At 39.8% G+C, this 17,183-nt stretch overlaps 1 protein-coding gene across 4 annotated transcripts; it reads right to left on the reverse strand.

The window, feature by feature from the left end:
• Positions 1-8,554: 8,554 nt before the first annotated feature.
• On the reverse strand, positions 8,555-16,712 carry LOC146479136 (uncharacterized). Of its 4 annotated transcripts, none has more exons than XM_085111376.1 (5): positions 16,523-16,712; positions 15,778-15,858; positions 13,935-14,715; positions 12,136-12,309; positions 8,555-11,569 (listed from the first exon to the last, which is right to left on the reverse strand). In XM_085111376.1, the coding sequence occupies exons 2-5, from the start codon at positions 15,853-15,855 to the stop codon at positions 11,187-11,189; spliced, it is 1,416 nt and encodes a 471-aa protein (XP_084967502.1). In that variant the 5' UTR covers positions 15,856-15,858; positions 16,523-16,712; the 3' UTR covers positions 8,555-11,186. The 4 variants fall into 4 exon arrangements, with proteins under 4 accessions (XP_084967502.1, XP_084967500.1, XP_084967503.1 ...); XM_085111374.1 differs by having other exon boundaries at positions 16,467-16,712; XM_085111377.1 differs by lacking the exon at positions 16,523-16,712 and adding an exon at positions 16,361-16,382.
• Positions 16,713-17,183: the final 471 nt, after the last annotated feature.

Here is a 17,183-nt window from a genome sequence, read left to right on the forward strand (position 1 = left end):
CTATCGCGCAATCATAGATGGCATTTAATAAGAAGAAAATCCAGCGCTAAAAGAAAATTTTACCGGGAGCACCGCTCTTTTCATAAAGAAAAGGGTGTTCTTTGGAAGACATAACCCGTGAGGGCAAAACTCTTATTTAGGCTAAACACGCACATGAGAGTCTCGGCGTAGGCCTGTCAACCCCATTATGCCATGTTTAATAGAAGAAATACAAGTGAAAAACCGGCAAGCAAAGAAAGCGATTCAACAAACGAAACGCAAGGAGTATTAACAAGTCGTCTTATGAAGACTACCGACTAAAAGCAAATTGATGATTGGTTTAGTGGTCTCTTTAAGTCCCAGCGCCGTTCTTTGTTTACTGGCGGTTTTTTTCGGGTAACGTTAGTCCTTTGTTTATTGTTGTTGTTATTTTCCATTCAATTTTTTTCTTCTTGTTAATCTGTCTATTTATATATTTATACCTTCTATTTTATTTTTTCATTTTTTTATTTCATTTTGTCATCCGCATTTTTCCATCCGCATTTTCCCATCCGCCATCCGCATCCGCCATCCGCAGCCATCCGGTCCGCGTTTTACAGATAAAATATTTGTCCCATCTTTCACACACGGCACAAACCTATTGTCTCATCTCAAACGTCTCCGGTTACAAAACTCGTGATCCTAGCCTAAACGTGCTTACGCAACTTCCGTTCACTAGTGGAGCAAGCAAAAATCAGGCGAGTAAAGCGCTAAGTGGAGGATGAGAATATGGTAAATGCATCAAATGCATCATTGGGGGCCCCGGGGTCAAAAACGTTTACATGTTCTAGCTGTGAGGGGGGTACAAAAAGTTCCAAGGATTCCGTTTCCCCGTTTGCCAGCCCCCCCCCCCCCCCCTTCCCATAAATAATGAACACTCCCTTATCTTAACATTCGAAAATTCACAAGGGAAAACAAGATGCCTGCTATACTGGCATTACGCGTGATGCCCGGACTGATTCATTTATTCCAACTGTATGCTTCGCCGATTGATCAAACTATCCTTGCTAATGGAATAGTTTGAGTCACGACGATCGCGTTACGTTGTTTCCCTTGTGTTACGTTACTCAGGGTTTCAAGGGAAATTGCGGGAATTCCATTGCGATAAGGTAAGCTTCTCAATGACCTCTTCTCTGTCTGCAATCGTGGACTAAGACTGTCAAAGAAAGCACGATTCCTTTGCCAGGAACTCTCCAATTTCCACCGTTTTAGATGTCGAGTGCTTCTTAGAAGTTATTCTTTCGATTTACCGCTTCAAAATGGTGAAATTTCCGTTTGAAAACGGCACACTTGAGTCCAGAACATGTTAACAATATGGCGTCACAATTTAATGCAGTTTTAATGAAGAAATCAAATGATGCGTTGACGTCACACAGGTAAGGGTGAGTGGGTCCCCTCCCTAGCGATATAAGCGACAAGAATGGATTTTGATTGGCCTGCTGTTGTTGAAGACAATCAGAACAATACATCCCGAGTAGGAGAGGGTAGAGTTTAATGAATAAATTAATGTACCGATTTGTGACTACGAGGAAGAAAAAAAAAACAAGATGCCTGCTATACTGGCATTACGCGAGATGCTGGGGCTGATTCATTTATTCCAACTGTATGCTTCGCCGATTGATAAAACTATCCTTGCTAATGGAATAGTTTGAGTCACGACGATCGCGTTACGTTGTTTTCCGTGTGTTACGCGACTCAGACTATCAGCGGAAATTTGTCAAATTCCATTACGATAACGTAAGCTTCTCAATGACCTCTTTTCAGTCTCGCGTCGTGGTCTAAGACTGTCAAACAAAGCACGATTCCTTCACTAAGAACTCACCAATTTCCACCGTTTTACGTGTCGGGTGCTTCTTAGAAGTTATTCTTTCGATTTGCCGCTTCAAAATGGTGAAATTTCCCTTTGAAAACGGCACACTTGAGTCCAGAACATGTTAAAACAATATGGCGCGACTTAATCCGTCTTTAATAAATATATCAAATGATGCATTGACGTCACACAGGTAGGGGTGGGTGGGTCCCCTCCCTCACGATATAAGCGACAAGAATGGATTTTGATTGGCCTGCTTTTGTTGAAGACAATCAAAACAATACATCCCGAGTAGGAGAGGGGAGAGTTTAATGAATAAATTAATGTACCGATTTGTGTATACGACGAAGAAAAAAAAAAAGAAATCGACCCGTTTTAAGACACGGTATGCCCCCTCAGGGCATCCCGCGTAACAAGATGCCTGCTATACTGGCATTACGCGAGATGCTGGGGCTGATTCATTTATTCCAACTGTATGCTTCCCCGATTGATAAAACTATCCTTGCTAATGGAATAGTTTGAGTCACGACGATCGCGTTACGTTGTTTTCCGTGTGTTACGCGACTCAGACTATCAGCGGAAATTTGTCAAATTCCATTACGATAACGTAAGCTTCTCAATGACCTCTTTTCAGTCTCGCGTCGTAGTCTAAGACTGTCAAACAAAGCACGATTCCTTCACTAAGAACTCACCAATTTCCACCGTTTTACGTGTCGGATGCTTCTTAGAAGTTATTCCTTCGATTTGCCGCTTCAAAATGGTGAAATTTCCCTTTGAAAACGGCACACTTGAGTCCAGAACATGTTAAAACAATATGGCGCGACTTAATCCGTCTTTAATAAATATATCAAATGATGCATTGACGTCACACAGGTAGGGGTGAGTGGGTCCCCTCCCTCGCAATATAAGCGACAAGAATGGATTTTGATTGGCCTGCTTTTGTTGAAGACAATCAAAACAATACATCCCGAGTAGGAGAGGGGAGAGTTTAATGAACAAGATGCCTGCTATACTGGCATTACGCGAGATGCTGGGGCTGATTCATTTATTCCAACTGTATGCTTCGCCGATTGATAAAACTATCCTTGCTAATGGAATAGTTTGAGTCACGACGATCGCGTTACGTTGTTTTCCGTGTGTTACGCGACTCAGACTATCAGCGGAAATTTGTGGAATTCCATTACGATAACGTAAGCTTCTCAATGACCTCTTTTCAGTCTCGCGTCGTGGTCTAAGACTGTCAAACAAAGCACGATTCCTTCACTAAGAACTCACCAATTTCCACCGTTTTACGTGTCGGGTGCTTCTTAGAAGTTATTCTTTCGATTTACGGCTTCAAAATGGTGAAATTTCCCTTTGAAAACGGCACACTTGAGTCCAGAACATGTTAAAACAATATGGCGCGACTTAATCCGTCTTTAATAAATATATCAAATGATGCATTGACGTCACACAGGTAGGGGTGAGTGGGTCCCCTCCCTCGCAATATAAGCGACAAGAATGGATTTTGATTGGCCTGCTTTTGTTGAAGACAATCAAAACAATACATCCCGAGTAGGAGAGGGGAGAGTTTAATGAATAAATTAATGTACCGATTTGTGTATACGACGAAGAAAAAAAAAAAGAAATCGACCCGTTTTAAGACACGGTATGCCCCCTCAGGGCATCCCGCGTAATAAATTAATGTACCGATTTGTGTATACGACGAAGAAAAAAAAAAGAAATCGACCCGTTTTTAGACACGGTATGCCCCTTCAGGGCATCCCGCGTAACAAGATGCCTGCTACACTGGCATTACGCGTGATGCTGGGGCTGATTCATTTATTCCAACTGTATGCTTTGCCGATTGATAAGACTATCCTTGCTAGTGGAATAGTTTAAGTCACGACGATCGCGTTACGTTGTTTCCTTTGTGTTACGCGACTCAGAGTATCACCGGAAATTTTAGCCTCCCACGCAGACGTTCTTAGGGCAGGAACGCGTGACGAACCCCCAAGAACGTCTGCGTGGGAGGCTACGGAAAATTTGTGAAATTCCATTACGATAACGTAAGCTTCTCAATGACCTCTTTTCAGTCTCGCGTCGTGGTCTAAGACTGTCAAACAAAGCACGATTCCTTCGCCAGGAACTCACCAATTTCCACCGTTTTACGTGTCGGGTGCTTCTTAGAAGTTATTCTTTCGATTTACCGCTTCGAAATGGTGAAATTTCCGTTTGAAAACGGCACACTTGAGTCCAGAACATGTTAAAACAATATGGCGCGACTATTTAATCCGTCATTAATAAATATATCAAATGATGCATTGACGTCACACAGGTAGGGGTGAGTGGGTCCCCTCCCTCACGATATAAGCGACAAGAATGGATTTTGATTGGCCTGCCTTTGTTGAAGACAATCAGAACAATACATCCCGAGTAGGAGAGGGGAGAGTTTAATGAATAAATTAATGTACCGATTTGTAGCTACTACGAAGAAAAAAAAAAAAAAAAAAGAAATCGACCCGTTTTAAGACACGGTATGCCCCCTCGGGGCATCCCGCGTAACAAGATGCCTGCTATACTGGCATTACGCGTGATGCTGGGGCTGAATCATTTATTCCAACTGTATGCTTCGCCGATTGATAAAACTATCCTTTTTAATGGAATAGTCAGTTTGAGTCACGACGATCGCGTTACGTTTTTTTTCCCTTGTGTTACACGACTCAGACTATCTGCGGAAATATGTGAAATTCCATTACGATAACGTAAGCTTCTCAATGACCTCTTTTCAGTCTCGCGTCGTGGTCTAAGACTGTCAAACAAAGCACGATTCCTTCGCCAGGAACTCACCAATTTCCACCGTTTTAAACGTCGGGTGCTTCTTACAAGTTATTCTTTCGATTCACCGCTTCAAAATGGTGAAATTTCCGTTTGAACACGGCACAGTTGAGTCCAGAACATGTTAACAATATGGGGCCAAATTTAATCCGTTTTTGATAAATATATCAAATGATGCGTTGACGTCACACAGGTAGGGGTGAGTGGGTCCCCTCCCTCGCGATATAAGCGACAAAAAAGGATTTTGATTAGCCTGCTTTTGTTGAAGACAATCAGAACGATACATCCCGAGTAGGAGAGGGTAGAGTTTAATGAATAAATTAATGTACCGATTTGTAGCTACGAGGAAGAAAAAAAAAAAAAAAACAAGATGCCTGCTATACTGGCATTACGCATGATGCTGGGGCTGATTCATTTATTCTAACTGTATGCTTCGCCGATTGATTAAACTATCCTTGCTGATGGAATAGTTTGAGTCACGACGATCGCGTTACGTTGTTTCCCTTGTGTTACGCTACTCAGGGTTTCAAGGGAAATTGCGGGAATTCCATTGCGATAACGTAAACTTCTCAATGACCTCTTTTCAGTCTCGCGTCATGGTCTAAGACTGTCAAACAAAGCACGATTCCTTCGCCAGGAATTTACCAATTCCCACCGTTTTAAATGTCGAATGCTTCTTACAAGTTATTCTTTCAATTTGCCGCTTCAATTAAATGGTGAAATTTCCGTTTGAAAACGGCACACTTGAGTCCAGAACATGTTAACAATATGGCGTCAAATTTAATCTGTTTTTTATAAATAGATCGAATGATGCGTTGACATCACACAGGTAGGGGTGAGTGGGTCCCCTCCCTCGCGATGTAAGCGACAAGAATGGATTTTGATTGGGCTGCTTCTGTTGAAGACAATCAGAACAATACACCCCGAGTAGGAGAGGGGTGAGTTTAATGAATAAATTAATGTACCGATTTGTAGCTACGAGGAAGAAAAAAAAAAAAAGAAATCAACCCGTTTTTAGACGCGGTATGCCCCTTCAGGGCATCCCGCGTAAAAAGAAATCGACCCGTTTTAAGACACGGTATGCCCCCTCAGGGCATCCCGCGTAAAAACAAGATGCCTGCTACACTGGCATTACGCGTGATGCTGGGGCTGATTCATTTATTCCAACTGTATGCTTCGCCGATTGATAAAACTATCCTTGCTAATGGAATAGTTTGAGTCACGACGATCGCGTTACATTGTTTACCTTGTGTTACGCGACTCAGACTATTACCGGAAATCTGTAAAATTCCATTACGATAATGTAAGCTTTTCAATGACCTCTTTTTAGTCTCGCGTCTTCGTTTAAGACTGTCAAACAAAGCACGATTCCTTCGCCAGGAACTCACCAATTTCCACCGTTTTAAATGTCGGGTGATTCTTAGAAGTTATTCTTTCGATTTACCGCTTCAAAATGGTGAAATTGCTGTTTGAAAACGGCACACTTGAGTCCAGAATATGTTATAAACAACATGGCGCCACAATTTAATGCAGTTTTAATGAAGAAATCAAATGATGCGTTGACGTCACACAGGTAAGGGTGAGTGGGTCCCCTCCCTAGCGATATAAGCCACAAGAATGGATTTTGATTGGCCTGCTGTTGTTGAAGACAATCAGAACAATACATCCCGAGTAGGAGAGGGGAGAGTTTAATGAATAAATTAATGTACCGATTTGCAGCTACGAGGAAGAAAAAAAAAAAAAAACAAGATGCCTGCTACACTGGCATTAAGCGTGATGCTGGGGCTGATTCATTTATTCCAACTGTATGCTTCGCCGATTGATAAATCTATCCTTGCTAATGGAATAGTTTGAGTCACGACGATCATGTTACGTTGTTTTCCTTGTGTTACGCGACTCAGACTTTCACCGGAAATTTTTGAAATTCTATTACGATAACATAAGCTTCTCAATGACCTCTTTTCAGTCTCGCGTAGTGGTCTAAGACTGTCAAACAAAGCACGATTCCTTCGCCAGGAATTTACCAATTTCCACCGTTTTAAATGTCGAATGCTTCTTAGAAGTTATTCTTTCGATCTGCCGCTTCAAAATGGTGAAATTTCCGTTTGAAAACGGCACACTTGAGTCCAGAACATGTTAACAATATGGCGCCAAATTTAATCTGTTTTTTATATATAGATCAAATGATGCGTTGACGTCACACAGGTAGGGGTGAGTGGGTCCCCTCCCTCGCGATGTAAGCGACAAGAATGGATTTTGATTGGGCTGCTTCTGTTGAAGACAATCAGAACAATACACCCCGAGTAGGAGAGGGGTGAGTTTAACGAATAAATTAATGTACCGATTTGTAGCTACGAGGAAGAAAAAAAAAAAAGAAATCGACCCGTTTTTAGACACGGTATGCCCCTTCAGGGCATCCCGCGTAAATAAAAAAAAGAAATCGACCCGTTTTTAGACACGGTATGCCCCCTCAGGGCATCCCGCGTAAAAAGAAATCGACCCGTTTTTAGACACGGTATGCCCCTTCAGGGCATCCCACGTAACAAACCTCTTTTCTGGCAAAAGTGAACTCCAGATGTTTTTTTCCTATTTCCGGCTGCCATGTTTGTGTCCCTCAGAGGGACACCAACATCCGGGACCAACATGGCGTCTCCATACTAGGTGCTATAAATTTGTGTGAAACATTTTGTCAAATAACTCGAGTACGGAATACCGCACAGCAACATGGCGTCTCCATACTAAGCTCTATAAATTTGTGTGAAACATTTTGTCAAATAACTCGAGTACGGAATACCGCACAGATCTGATACTTGGACAGGTTTCTTATTTACATATCGTCTATAACGTGTCAATTTCTTGACTTCATTAATGGAATGGTTTCAATTTTTTTTTCACTTACACGGCAATGGCGTGACAGTAAAAACCGGCAATAGTATACCTTCTTTCTTTCCTCTGGGGGGTTGGGGGTGGGGAGGTTGGGGTTGGGGAGGGACAATGGACAATAGTCACAATAAACCATTTCCAGTTGCTTTGAATCTCGTTGTAAAAGCAAGGCTAAGTGCAAAGTTTTTATTTTGAAAATAAGTTTTCATTCATATGCATACAAGACTAATATTCTTATGAAAAGTTTTGCACTTAGCCTCGCTTTCATAGTGAGATTCACAGCAACTCGAAAACTCTTACCTTTTGCGCATGCGTTATCGGGGAGGGGAGGGGGAGCAAGAAAAAAGTGAGGGAAAAAAAAGGACCCTCTTCCTAGTTCCCCCCACCTTTTCTCGTTTCCCGTTCCCCTCCGCGATAAGCCTGTTACGCAGGCTTGAAAAGTCTTTGCTTGAAAGAACAAATAAGCTATCAAAACTTAGCTATATTTTTTTTTGGTGGCACTGATTGTCACAAAAAAGGGGGAAAAGAAAAGGTGGGTAAGCTCTAAGGGTGCAAAATGGTTTGACTCGGCAAAATCTTGTCTCTCGTGTTCCCAGGATCATTTGTGCTTTTTTTTCGCATTTTTAACAACATACATTGGCCCGTTCGAAAACGAAAGGAATTAGTTTTCAGTGTTACGAAATTTTGAGCTGACATTTTGTCAAAGAAACTTGAGTTTTTTTTGCACCTAAATCCGAATTTCTGACGCTTTTTAAGCCTTCCGAACAGACATCCACCGAAATGTACCGCTGGATTCCCTTTGGAGCATGTCCAGTATGATCAAAGACCTATTACGAACGTAACTTTTGTTTTCTAATGAGACTCACGCTAGCTATGGCAGACCAAAGTTTGAAAAGTCAATGAAAAAATGTGTCAACTGGTTGAGACTTGAACGTAATGGTACGTGGATTACTGAAGCGTACCGTGATTGTTGCATTTTCTGTTTCATCTTTTCAATGAAACATTGTCAAACAAGAAAGCCACTCGTTTGAGTTACTCTTTTATTTATCACATTTCGTACCAAAACTTCATACATCTGTTTGTTTCTATAAAATATCATCACAAATGGTGACAGGAGACTAAGTATATAACAACTACAAGTGTATACAAACTCTTACTACAAACTATTATAACTTATTTTAAAAGCGGTTTGTGGTTAGAACAAAAAAAAAAAAAAAAAAAACTGGACAAAACTACTATAACTGACCAAGGAAAAAAAATCTGAAAACCTATTCTGCAATCCTATGGAAAAAATACTGATAATTAAATAAAAAAAGAAGGGAATTATTAAGATAAACAAATTTACACTGAAACAATAAGTATTGAAATCAATATCTATTAAAATGTATGAAGTCGAACAAGACATATTTGATGTAAAACAACAGGATAGTAGGTTTGCAAATGTTAATTGGTTTAAGTAATAAACAAGTAAGCTTTAAAAGAAAGATGGGGGTTTATATTTTCCAAGAAATGCACGGCTAAATCTCCGAGATAACAAAAAAGTTCCATTGTGAAACTTAATAATCAACAAACAAAAAAAATTCTTTTTAAAAGCAATGACTCTTGAGTTATATGACATAACTTTTACATGAATAAATCTTTCATGTTTATGGTCCAAAAAAATATACGTATACAAATGATATTAGCTTGTTATTAACTGAAGGGCTGGAGGCATTACCGACTTACATGTATATTGCTTTTTGTATCGGGTTTTTGTTGTTTTCGCTCGGATTTGACAGATTTTTGAATGTAGCCCTCAATTCCTTTAGAAAACATTGCCTGACCATTTTTGCTTTTTCTGTCTGTTTTTTTGGAGTAAAAACCTATGATTATTTGTGTGATTAACATTTTCATGACAAAAAAACGAAGCGCAATAAAGTGGATGAAATATCAAGGCAATATTTCCTGAAGAAACTGAAGGCCATGTGCAAAAACTTCGGTGAATCCGAGCTAAACGTTACAAAAAGCGATCCAAAGAACTCTATACACTGGAGGTTGGTTATGCCCTGCAGTGCCCTTCAATAATGTTGCCAAAAATGTAAATTCACGTAGAAACTTTGAGTTGAAACAATAACTGCCGGCAGCTTTAAAAAGTACAAAGAAAATATAAATTATGTTAAAAATTGCCATGAAAAGATGAAATAGTGGACACAACAATTCTGCATCTCGGTTTAGTTAAAAACTTATGATATTAACTTAAAAAAGCTTTGATAAGGTTTAAAAAATGGAACTGTCAAAAAACAGTAAGATTACAATGAATGTCCTTTGACATGCCATTTTTATGCCCTTAATTCTTCAAATAATTCCTCTATTTTATATATCTAACACTAAAAGTCTAGTAGCTCATGACACTTAAAATATTATTTTGTGGTTTGGGGAATTTGATCCATTATTTAAAACATGTTCCTTTGTTTCTATGAGAATGTTATTTTGGGTGGAAATTCCACTTATTTCGAAATTTTCTTATTCCTTTTTTTTTCTTGGGCCTGACACAATGCCTGAGCAATCAACAGGCTCCATTCCTAACAGGGTTGGAGTTTAAAGGCTGCTCGTCAGCAAACAAAACAACTGTTGGTTTGTCAAATGTCTTAATCTGCTGCCCGCTTTAGATGGTACTGATAATTAATTCAGGTGAGAATCAAATACCGTTTTTGATGCACAAATATGACATCCTACTTGCAAGTCTCTTGATAGGAATCTGAACCATGTTGAAACACATGCCCTACTTGGAATACAACCAGAAACTAATAATCAAAAACTTTTGAAGACATGTTTTTAACAAAGAACAACTGCAATATTTGCACACTATCTTCACGTTAATAATTTATTAAAGCACAGAGGTACATTATTAACCTACCATAATGAATCCTGACTGGTTACTTAATACTTTTCAGCATCAACCACTTTTTTCAAGGATGCTTGACACAGAGACACAACCTTACTTTGCCTATGGAGCTTACGACAATAAATAATAAATAATTATTATACTGAACCAATTAAATATAGGGCACTGCAACAAGTGTTTTAGCTGGGAAGAAAACATAGGAATCCTAATGCAAAAAATTGCCTTTGTAAAATATTGCTCAAATTTTCAGATGTTCACATTAATTTGTACTGCATGAATTGGAATTTCATTATCCAAATTTACATTAACAAACAATGGCAGGGTCTTAAATGCCGGTGCAGATCAGTGCCTTATTGTCTGTGTTATTGGACAGCAACTAATAACCCAGACGTTTTTGCAACTATAAGGCCAAGAATGTGCTTATTTGGAAGGAAATGTAATGAATGAACCAGCAAGTCTAAAAGTTGTTTTTAAATTTTACACTCTGTTTGTTTAATCTGTTTAACATTAATTCCATCCTTTTTCAGTTTAATTCCCTATGGTGTGGTTCGAAAAGACTATCACCTCTTTTGTGATCATGCAGTTGTAAAAATATGCCAACTTCTGAGTCCAAAATCTCTGAAATTGAGCCTTCTAGCTAAAAAAAAAAATGGATCAAGGTTTACCATTGAAAATGAGCAGTGCACATATGTGAAAATTCAGCAGTTTCATCACTCACACCCATTTTCCACCATGCCGTTGAGTTAAAACCAAGCCAAAATTAAAACCAAGAAATCATCCATTCCACTCATTAATAAGACTGATAATGTCATCCCTCTCAATGGTTTTCATTATTTGAACAAATTCAGTAACAGTGCCATGAAAATTCTCACTAAGAAGAATGTAGGTTGTGCTTGTACTCTTATTCTGCGCTGCCTGTAGTGAAAGCCTAAAATCACTGACAGAAAGACCTAATTGATGGGCAAGTGATCCGGCATCTTTGCCATCAACTCTTTTGCAGTCAAGTGAGAGGCAGATCTTGTGCAGAAGAGGAATTGGCACTTCTAGAATTTTAGTGTGGTACTTGTCTTCTTGTGACAATGCCGCCCAATTGACAGGTGTTCTTTGGTCTCCCTCACCATTACTCTCATGGACTAACTGTTTAGGTGACTGGAAAACTGAAAACAAGGACACAACCCAAGTTAATTAAATTAATGTTCCCTCCTTGATTAATAATCTAAATTACCGGGGGGTGGGGGGGGGGGAGTACTCCCATAATTTTTAGCTGGGGGTGTGCCACTGGGACTCTGAGAATCTTAACCTAGACTAGACCATGTTAACCTTTATTTTGCAGCCCTATTCTAGAGTAAACACCGAAAATCACTACCCTATGCTAGACCTATAATTTTCCGATTTTTAAATATCATTTACCAGGAAACTTTCTCAGACTAAATTCTTCAAGCAACTGATTAGTTTCACAGAAAATGACATCCTATTCTAGAACACAACTCTCTGATTTCTATACCCTATCCAAGAGTCAACTCGCTGGAAACCATACCCTTCACAGCGACACATACCTTTATAGCTCATATATGGGAGTACCCCCTCCCCCTGGGGAATTACCCCACTGCGCTTCTGTCTGCACAATATTTTAGTCTGCAATACAGAATCATTATTAATAGTAACTTTAATCTTTATATGTTGACCACCCACATAATTTTGAAGCAAAGTGCTCATCACTTACTGGCATTTTGTAACAGTATGTTAACATTGGATGTAACAATTGATGTTCCACTGTTAAAAGTTTGAGGAACCTTCGGTGCTTCTGTACTAGGGTGTGGAGAGGTGGATGAAAGATCTACCAAGATGTCAACACCTGTCTTTGAATCCTGATTCTTAACCTTGGTCACCTGGTCACCTATTAGGGATAAGAAAAAGATTAGTCACACAAGTGTTGAAGCTCTATATCTCCTTCACTGGATTGAATAATAACTATACATCTCTCTTACACTAAACCCTATTTCCATATTTATTATTTTGACCTAGAGGATAAAATTTCAAGAATTAGGTTATGTTACTAGCACCCGGGCGCTGGGAACAAAATCCAAACACATGGACAGGGAACTGGTGCCTATTTCAGTGCCTGAATACAAGGTCTCTACCTTGTACTCAGGCATGGACACCGTGCCCGAATTCTTGTGTGATTACTTTATAAAAGGGTGCATTCACATTAGTGCCGAGCTAGAATCGTACTCAGGTACCGTGCTCTGGAACCACGTGTGAACACAACCTTAGTTTATTACTTTTCTTATAACTTGTAGCAATTAAAACAGGAAGAGGTGATGCAAAGCAAATAAATCTAAAGGTACAGTACTTTAGTGGAAAGTGCAGGCTGCCTCTGTTGTCCCCCTCCCCACTGCCAGGTTGCCTGTCAACACGTTCTCTAACTGGGGTCTCATGGGGAATTTATTTGGGGTGAAGCAGCAAGTGAAGCAAAAGTTGGGGTGGTGGCCCCTGCTCCAATCCTCTAGTGGCTTTCGCTTTGTTGGCCACTTGCCTCTCACGTAAGTCTAGCAGGAGACTAAAATAATAAAGAGCTTCTTCTCAGGCTCACTGTCAGGTGAAGTCCTTTACCATTTTGTGAATCTCTGTTGTCCTCCAGTTCAGCCTCTCCATTCTCCATTACAACGGTTACCAATAACACGCGACCTACGGCATTCAAAAGAGTTGGATAAAGTTGCGTTTTGGTGGACGTCAATCAAAGAAAAGCTGTTGAAATTATTTTGAATTCTGACAAGATTCCAAGGTAACCCTACAAGAAACTAAGAGTTTTACCTCGCTAAGAGAAGGTAAACTTTATTTAAATCGATTCTCCAGCCAGATCAAGCGCAAATAAAAGGTATTTTTGAATCAAAAATTTCGATTTTCACTGTACATGATAATTTGCTCACTTGCACGCATCACTGATTTAATTGTCAGGTGAAGCGATTTCAAATGTTTCATAAAAAAATACGGCTTCGTCTAAACAATGCGCATTTTTTAGATAACCTGTCTTGGAAATCAACTTTCGTAAAGTTTACCATCCTTCAGTGGATAAAACTGTCAATTTCTTCGTTCTGTTGTCTTGAAGTATTCTCAGAATTTAAAACAATTTCAACGGCTTTTCTTTGATTGACGTCCACCGATTAAAACATAACTTTATCGAAGTCTTTTGAAGGCGATAGGTCACGTGTTATTGGTAACCGCTGTAAAGTGCTATACCATTAAATTGTTAATACGTCTACTTGTAAGCTTTGCTTGTTAGGAAAATGTTTATGAAGCCTATAGGTCAAAAAATTAATAAAGGACTTCATTTCACACACAATAAATGGAACAATTTAGACAAATAATGCAGTTATTTTCTTTTACTGTATTACTGCAAGGTATTAGTGAGAGACCAAATGATGATATTTTCTGACCAACCAAGTCACAATGCCTAGGACAGGACGACACTGCTATTTAAACAACGGAATGGACAAAACACAGTAAGAACCAAATATGTACCTTCAGTATTGGTCATATCTACGGATGATGGAATGGTGGCTGTTTCACGAAAAACATCAGCTTCATCCGGTTGGAAAAGTTGATTGTCATTGTTCATACTTGACCCCTGATCTTGTTTAGAGCGAGAACGTGAATATACTGCAGTGACTGTACTGGGATGTACTGTGCACATGTCACCTCCTTGATCAGATGGCATCACACGGCTTTCAGGTTCTTGGTTGGTGACAGGAAGGGAAAGTTGTTCTGCTTTTTTTCTCTTCCACATTCTATAAACAATTGCTATACATGTGACCAGAAGAAATACGCCACCAAATAAATAAATTGTGGTGTGTGAGCTTTTCTCCTGGAATTCACCCGGGGTAAATACCTGTTTCTTTCTGGTCTGTGTTGTTATTGAGCCAGTGAAAACCCCCAAGGACGTAGGATGAGAAAAACTAGTTGTAGCCACAACTGCTGAATGAGTGGTGCTTGCAGTCATCATCAGGATTAGGAGGCTTGACTGCTGCATGGTGACTGATGAACCAGCCAGGGATGTAAGGGTCCCACTTGTGGCATAGGCACTAGCTTTTGAAACCACAGAAGGGCTTGGGCGTAAAGGAACACACTGGATATCTGTTCCTAGTGGAACCGTTACTCCACAGGGCACTGAAGGAGTACCGTCTTCGCAGTCCAAGCATGGGAAGCAAGCGATGCACTCCCTTGTTGAAGGATTAATCAATTTTATAGACTTATTTGCTTGGCAGTCCTCTTCAAAGCACTGAGAGGTGACTCCAACAGACACCTAGACCAAAATAAAGAAGATTTCAGCAAGTAAAACTAAAATACATAACGATAAACAGCTCCAGATCCAAGGACAGGGAGAGCTCTTCAGTTGTTAACTTAAGAGCTCAAGCTGTTCTTGTTTCTGACATTTTACCTAAGCTTATCTTAATAATTTCTTTCACCTCTACCCAATACATAATTGTACTATATCGTTTGCTTTTGCTTAGTATATATACAGCTATTTCAATTAACGTTGTCGGATCAAAGTTTAAAGCTATAAGACAAGACTTCAAGATTCTGTGGATTTTTTTTAAGTTCATCAACGTGCGTCCAGTAAAGACCTACGATGGCGAGCCATTTGGATGAAAGAAATGTTAGGATATCAAATGGATGAGGTGGCAGCCTCCTTGAAGATGTCTTTAAGCTTTAAGCTTTGATCTGACAACGTTAATTGAAATAGCTGTACACCGCAAGCCGAATATCTACAACCTGCCACACAACGTACAAACGTCCCGCACTGCCGCCATGATGAATGTCCACCTCGATTTCATGACAGACTCTAGTGGTGACACTGTGATGTGACCTGTGAAGTCATGTGAGATGTGCATGTGAGAGCAGAGGCGAGAAGTTCATGGCGTCCTTTCATTGTTTGTGCTTTGTCAGCGTTTTTGAAAGTTTTGGACTTGCAGGTAAAAATTTGGCCTCTAATGGTCGTCTAATAGCTGCTACAGAATACAGAACAGAATACAAAACAGAATACAGACCCATGGTGAACGACGAACTGAATTAAATTTCCATGCGAAACCCTTAAATAAAGGGTCAACGTCACGAAATCATTGGCAATGCAGTATAGTATGGAACAAGAAATCGATTCATAAAAAGCCCGTAATCGAACAAAAGCTAGAAATCCTTCAAGAATATATACAGAGGCCATATTTTCAAATGTAATTAGTTTCACATCAATGTGTGATTTTACCCACGCATTTACATACAAAACAAACAGCTAAAACATCGCGCTAGCTTGTACGTGTACAATTCAACTTACGGAGTAACTAGGGAATACTCCGCCACTCCAACTTACCAGCAAAATAGGGAGAAAAATGATCGCCTTTATTGCCTTTGGTGGCTTGTAATTGTAAACAAGTCGGGAAAGCTGCATTCTCTGCAGGACAAAAGAAAAATCAATTCAGGGTTTCATTTCAGCAAAAACAAATCTCTAATATGAACTTACTGCGTACCTTTTCCTTTCTCGATCGAGCTATGAAGTCAGTCGGAGAAATGCAAGGTACGACTGTCGATATTTTAGCCTTGACAAATCGAAAACGAATTCGAGAATAAAAATAATTGCACATCAGTAAACACGCAGAGCATTGGGTAAGTATCTCCGTTCAAATGAAATCCAAAGTATTTCGACCATTCAAAAAATATTCTATACGGGGCAGAGGGTGATCCAGGGGATTCCCCTAATTTGGGATTCAGGGATTCAATGACGTCAGGCCCACGGGGTGCTGACTAAAAAAGAATTGAATTTTCCACAGTTTCCACACAATTACATTGATTTGGGCCGGGTTTAATCATTGCGGAACCTTGCATTCAATCGACCAGACTCGTTGGTTTTCATTCAAATTTGGCGTATGGAAAATACTTGAAATGATATCACGTACTTGGGTAAGCGCAGCATGCAGCGGGTGGTCGTGTCACCTAGGCAACAGGGTTTCCCGTTTTAGCTTTCTATCCATTCTTTGTCTTAACGATTTCCAACAGACCCACCTGCTGTCATAATTATAATTACTCATTTTTCTTTTTCAACACCCTCAGAAGCTAACCTGCCAACTTTCGCCTTCGCCCGAAATCCTCCCATGATCCCATCACAGACACTCATCACACACAGGCAGGCAGTCATGGCGCAGAGGTCGACGCGAATCGCCGAAATGATTTGGCTCAAGCAGCAGACGGGCCATACGGCATAAAACTATACTATAGTCAAATACACTGAGTCTTTTTCTTCCAATTTTGAAAACTGTTCGATTGCGAAATGTTCTGTGGGTAAACAGTTGCTGATTTTGCTGAGTCAGCATGTGCAAGCAAAAAAAAATTACTTTGTCATGCTAATTTGGCGCCTAACAGAATTTGCATGACTGGAGGAGCCAGCGATAAGCCAATCGTAGTTAAAAGTAATAGGCCTTATCACGGTTTTCGACGCCATTTTGACGAGTAGGCAAACACGCTTGAAATAACAGCGTTTGCATGGAAATCCGATGTCAAAGAATTTTCATAAAACATCGCTTCTGAAAAATTCATGAATTTGAAACTTTTGGCACTAGGAAAAGGATTTTAAGAAAAAAAAATTGGAAGGATGTAGCTGTGCCAGAAAGCGTCCAGTCGTGTTTTGAACTTTGCATACATTTGTCTGTATTTTTTTCCCGCAAACTATTTTTAGTAGCAGTTCACGGCTGGTTCGCTTACAGACAAATGTATGGAAAGTTC

The sequence above is a fragment of the Pavona decussata genome, unplaced genomic scaffold, assembly GCF_977016875.1.
Source record: "Pavona decussata unplaced genomic scaffold, jaPavDecu1.1 SCAFFOLD_61, whole genome shotgun sequence".
Lineage (NCBI taxonomy): Eukaryota > Metazoa > Cnidaria > Anthozoa > Scleractinia > Agariciidae > Pavona > Pavona decussata.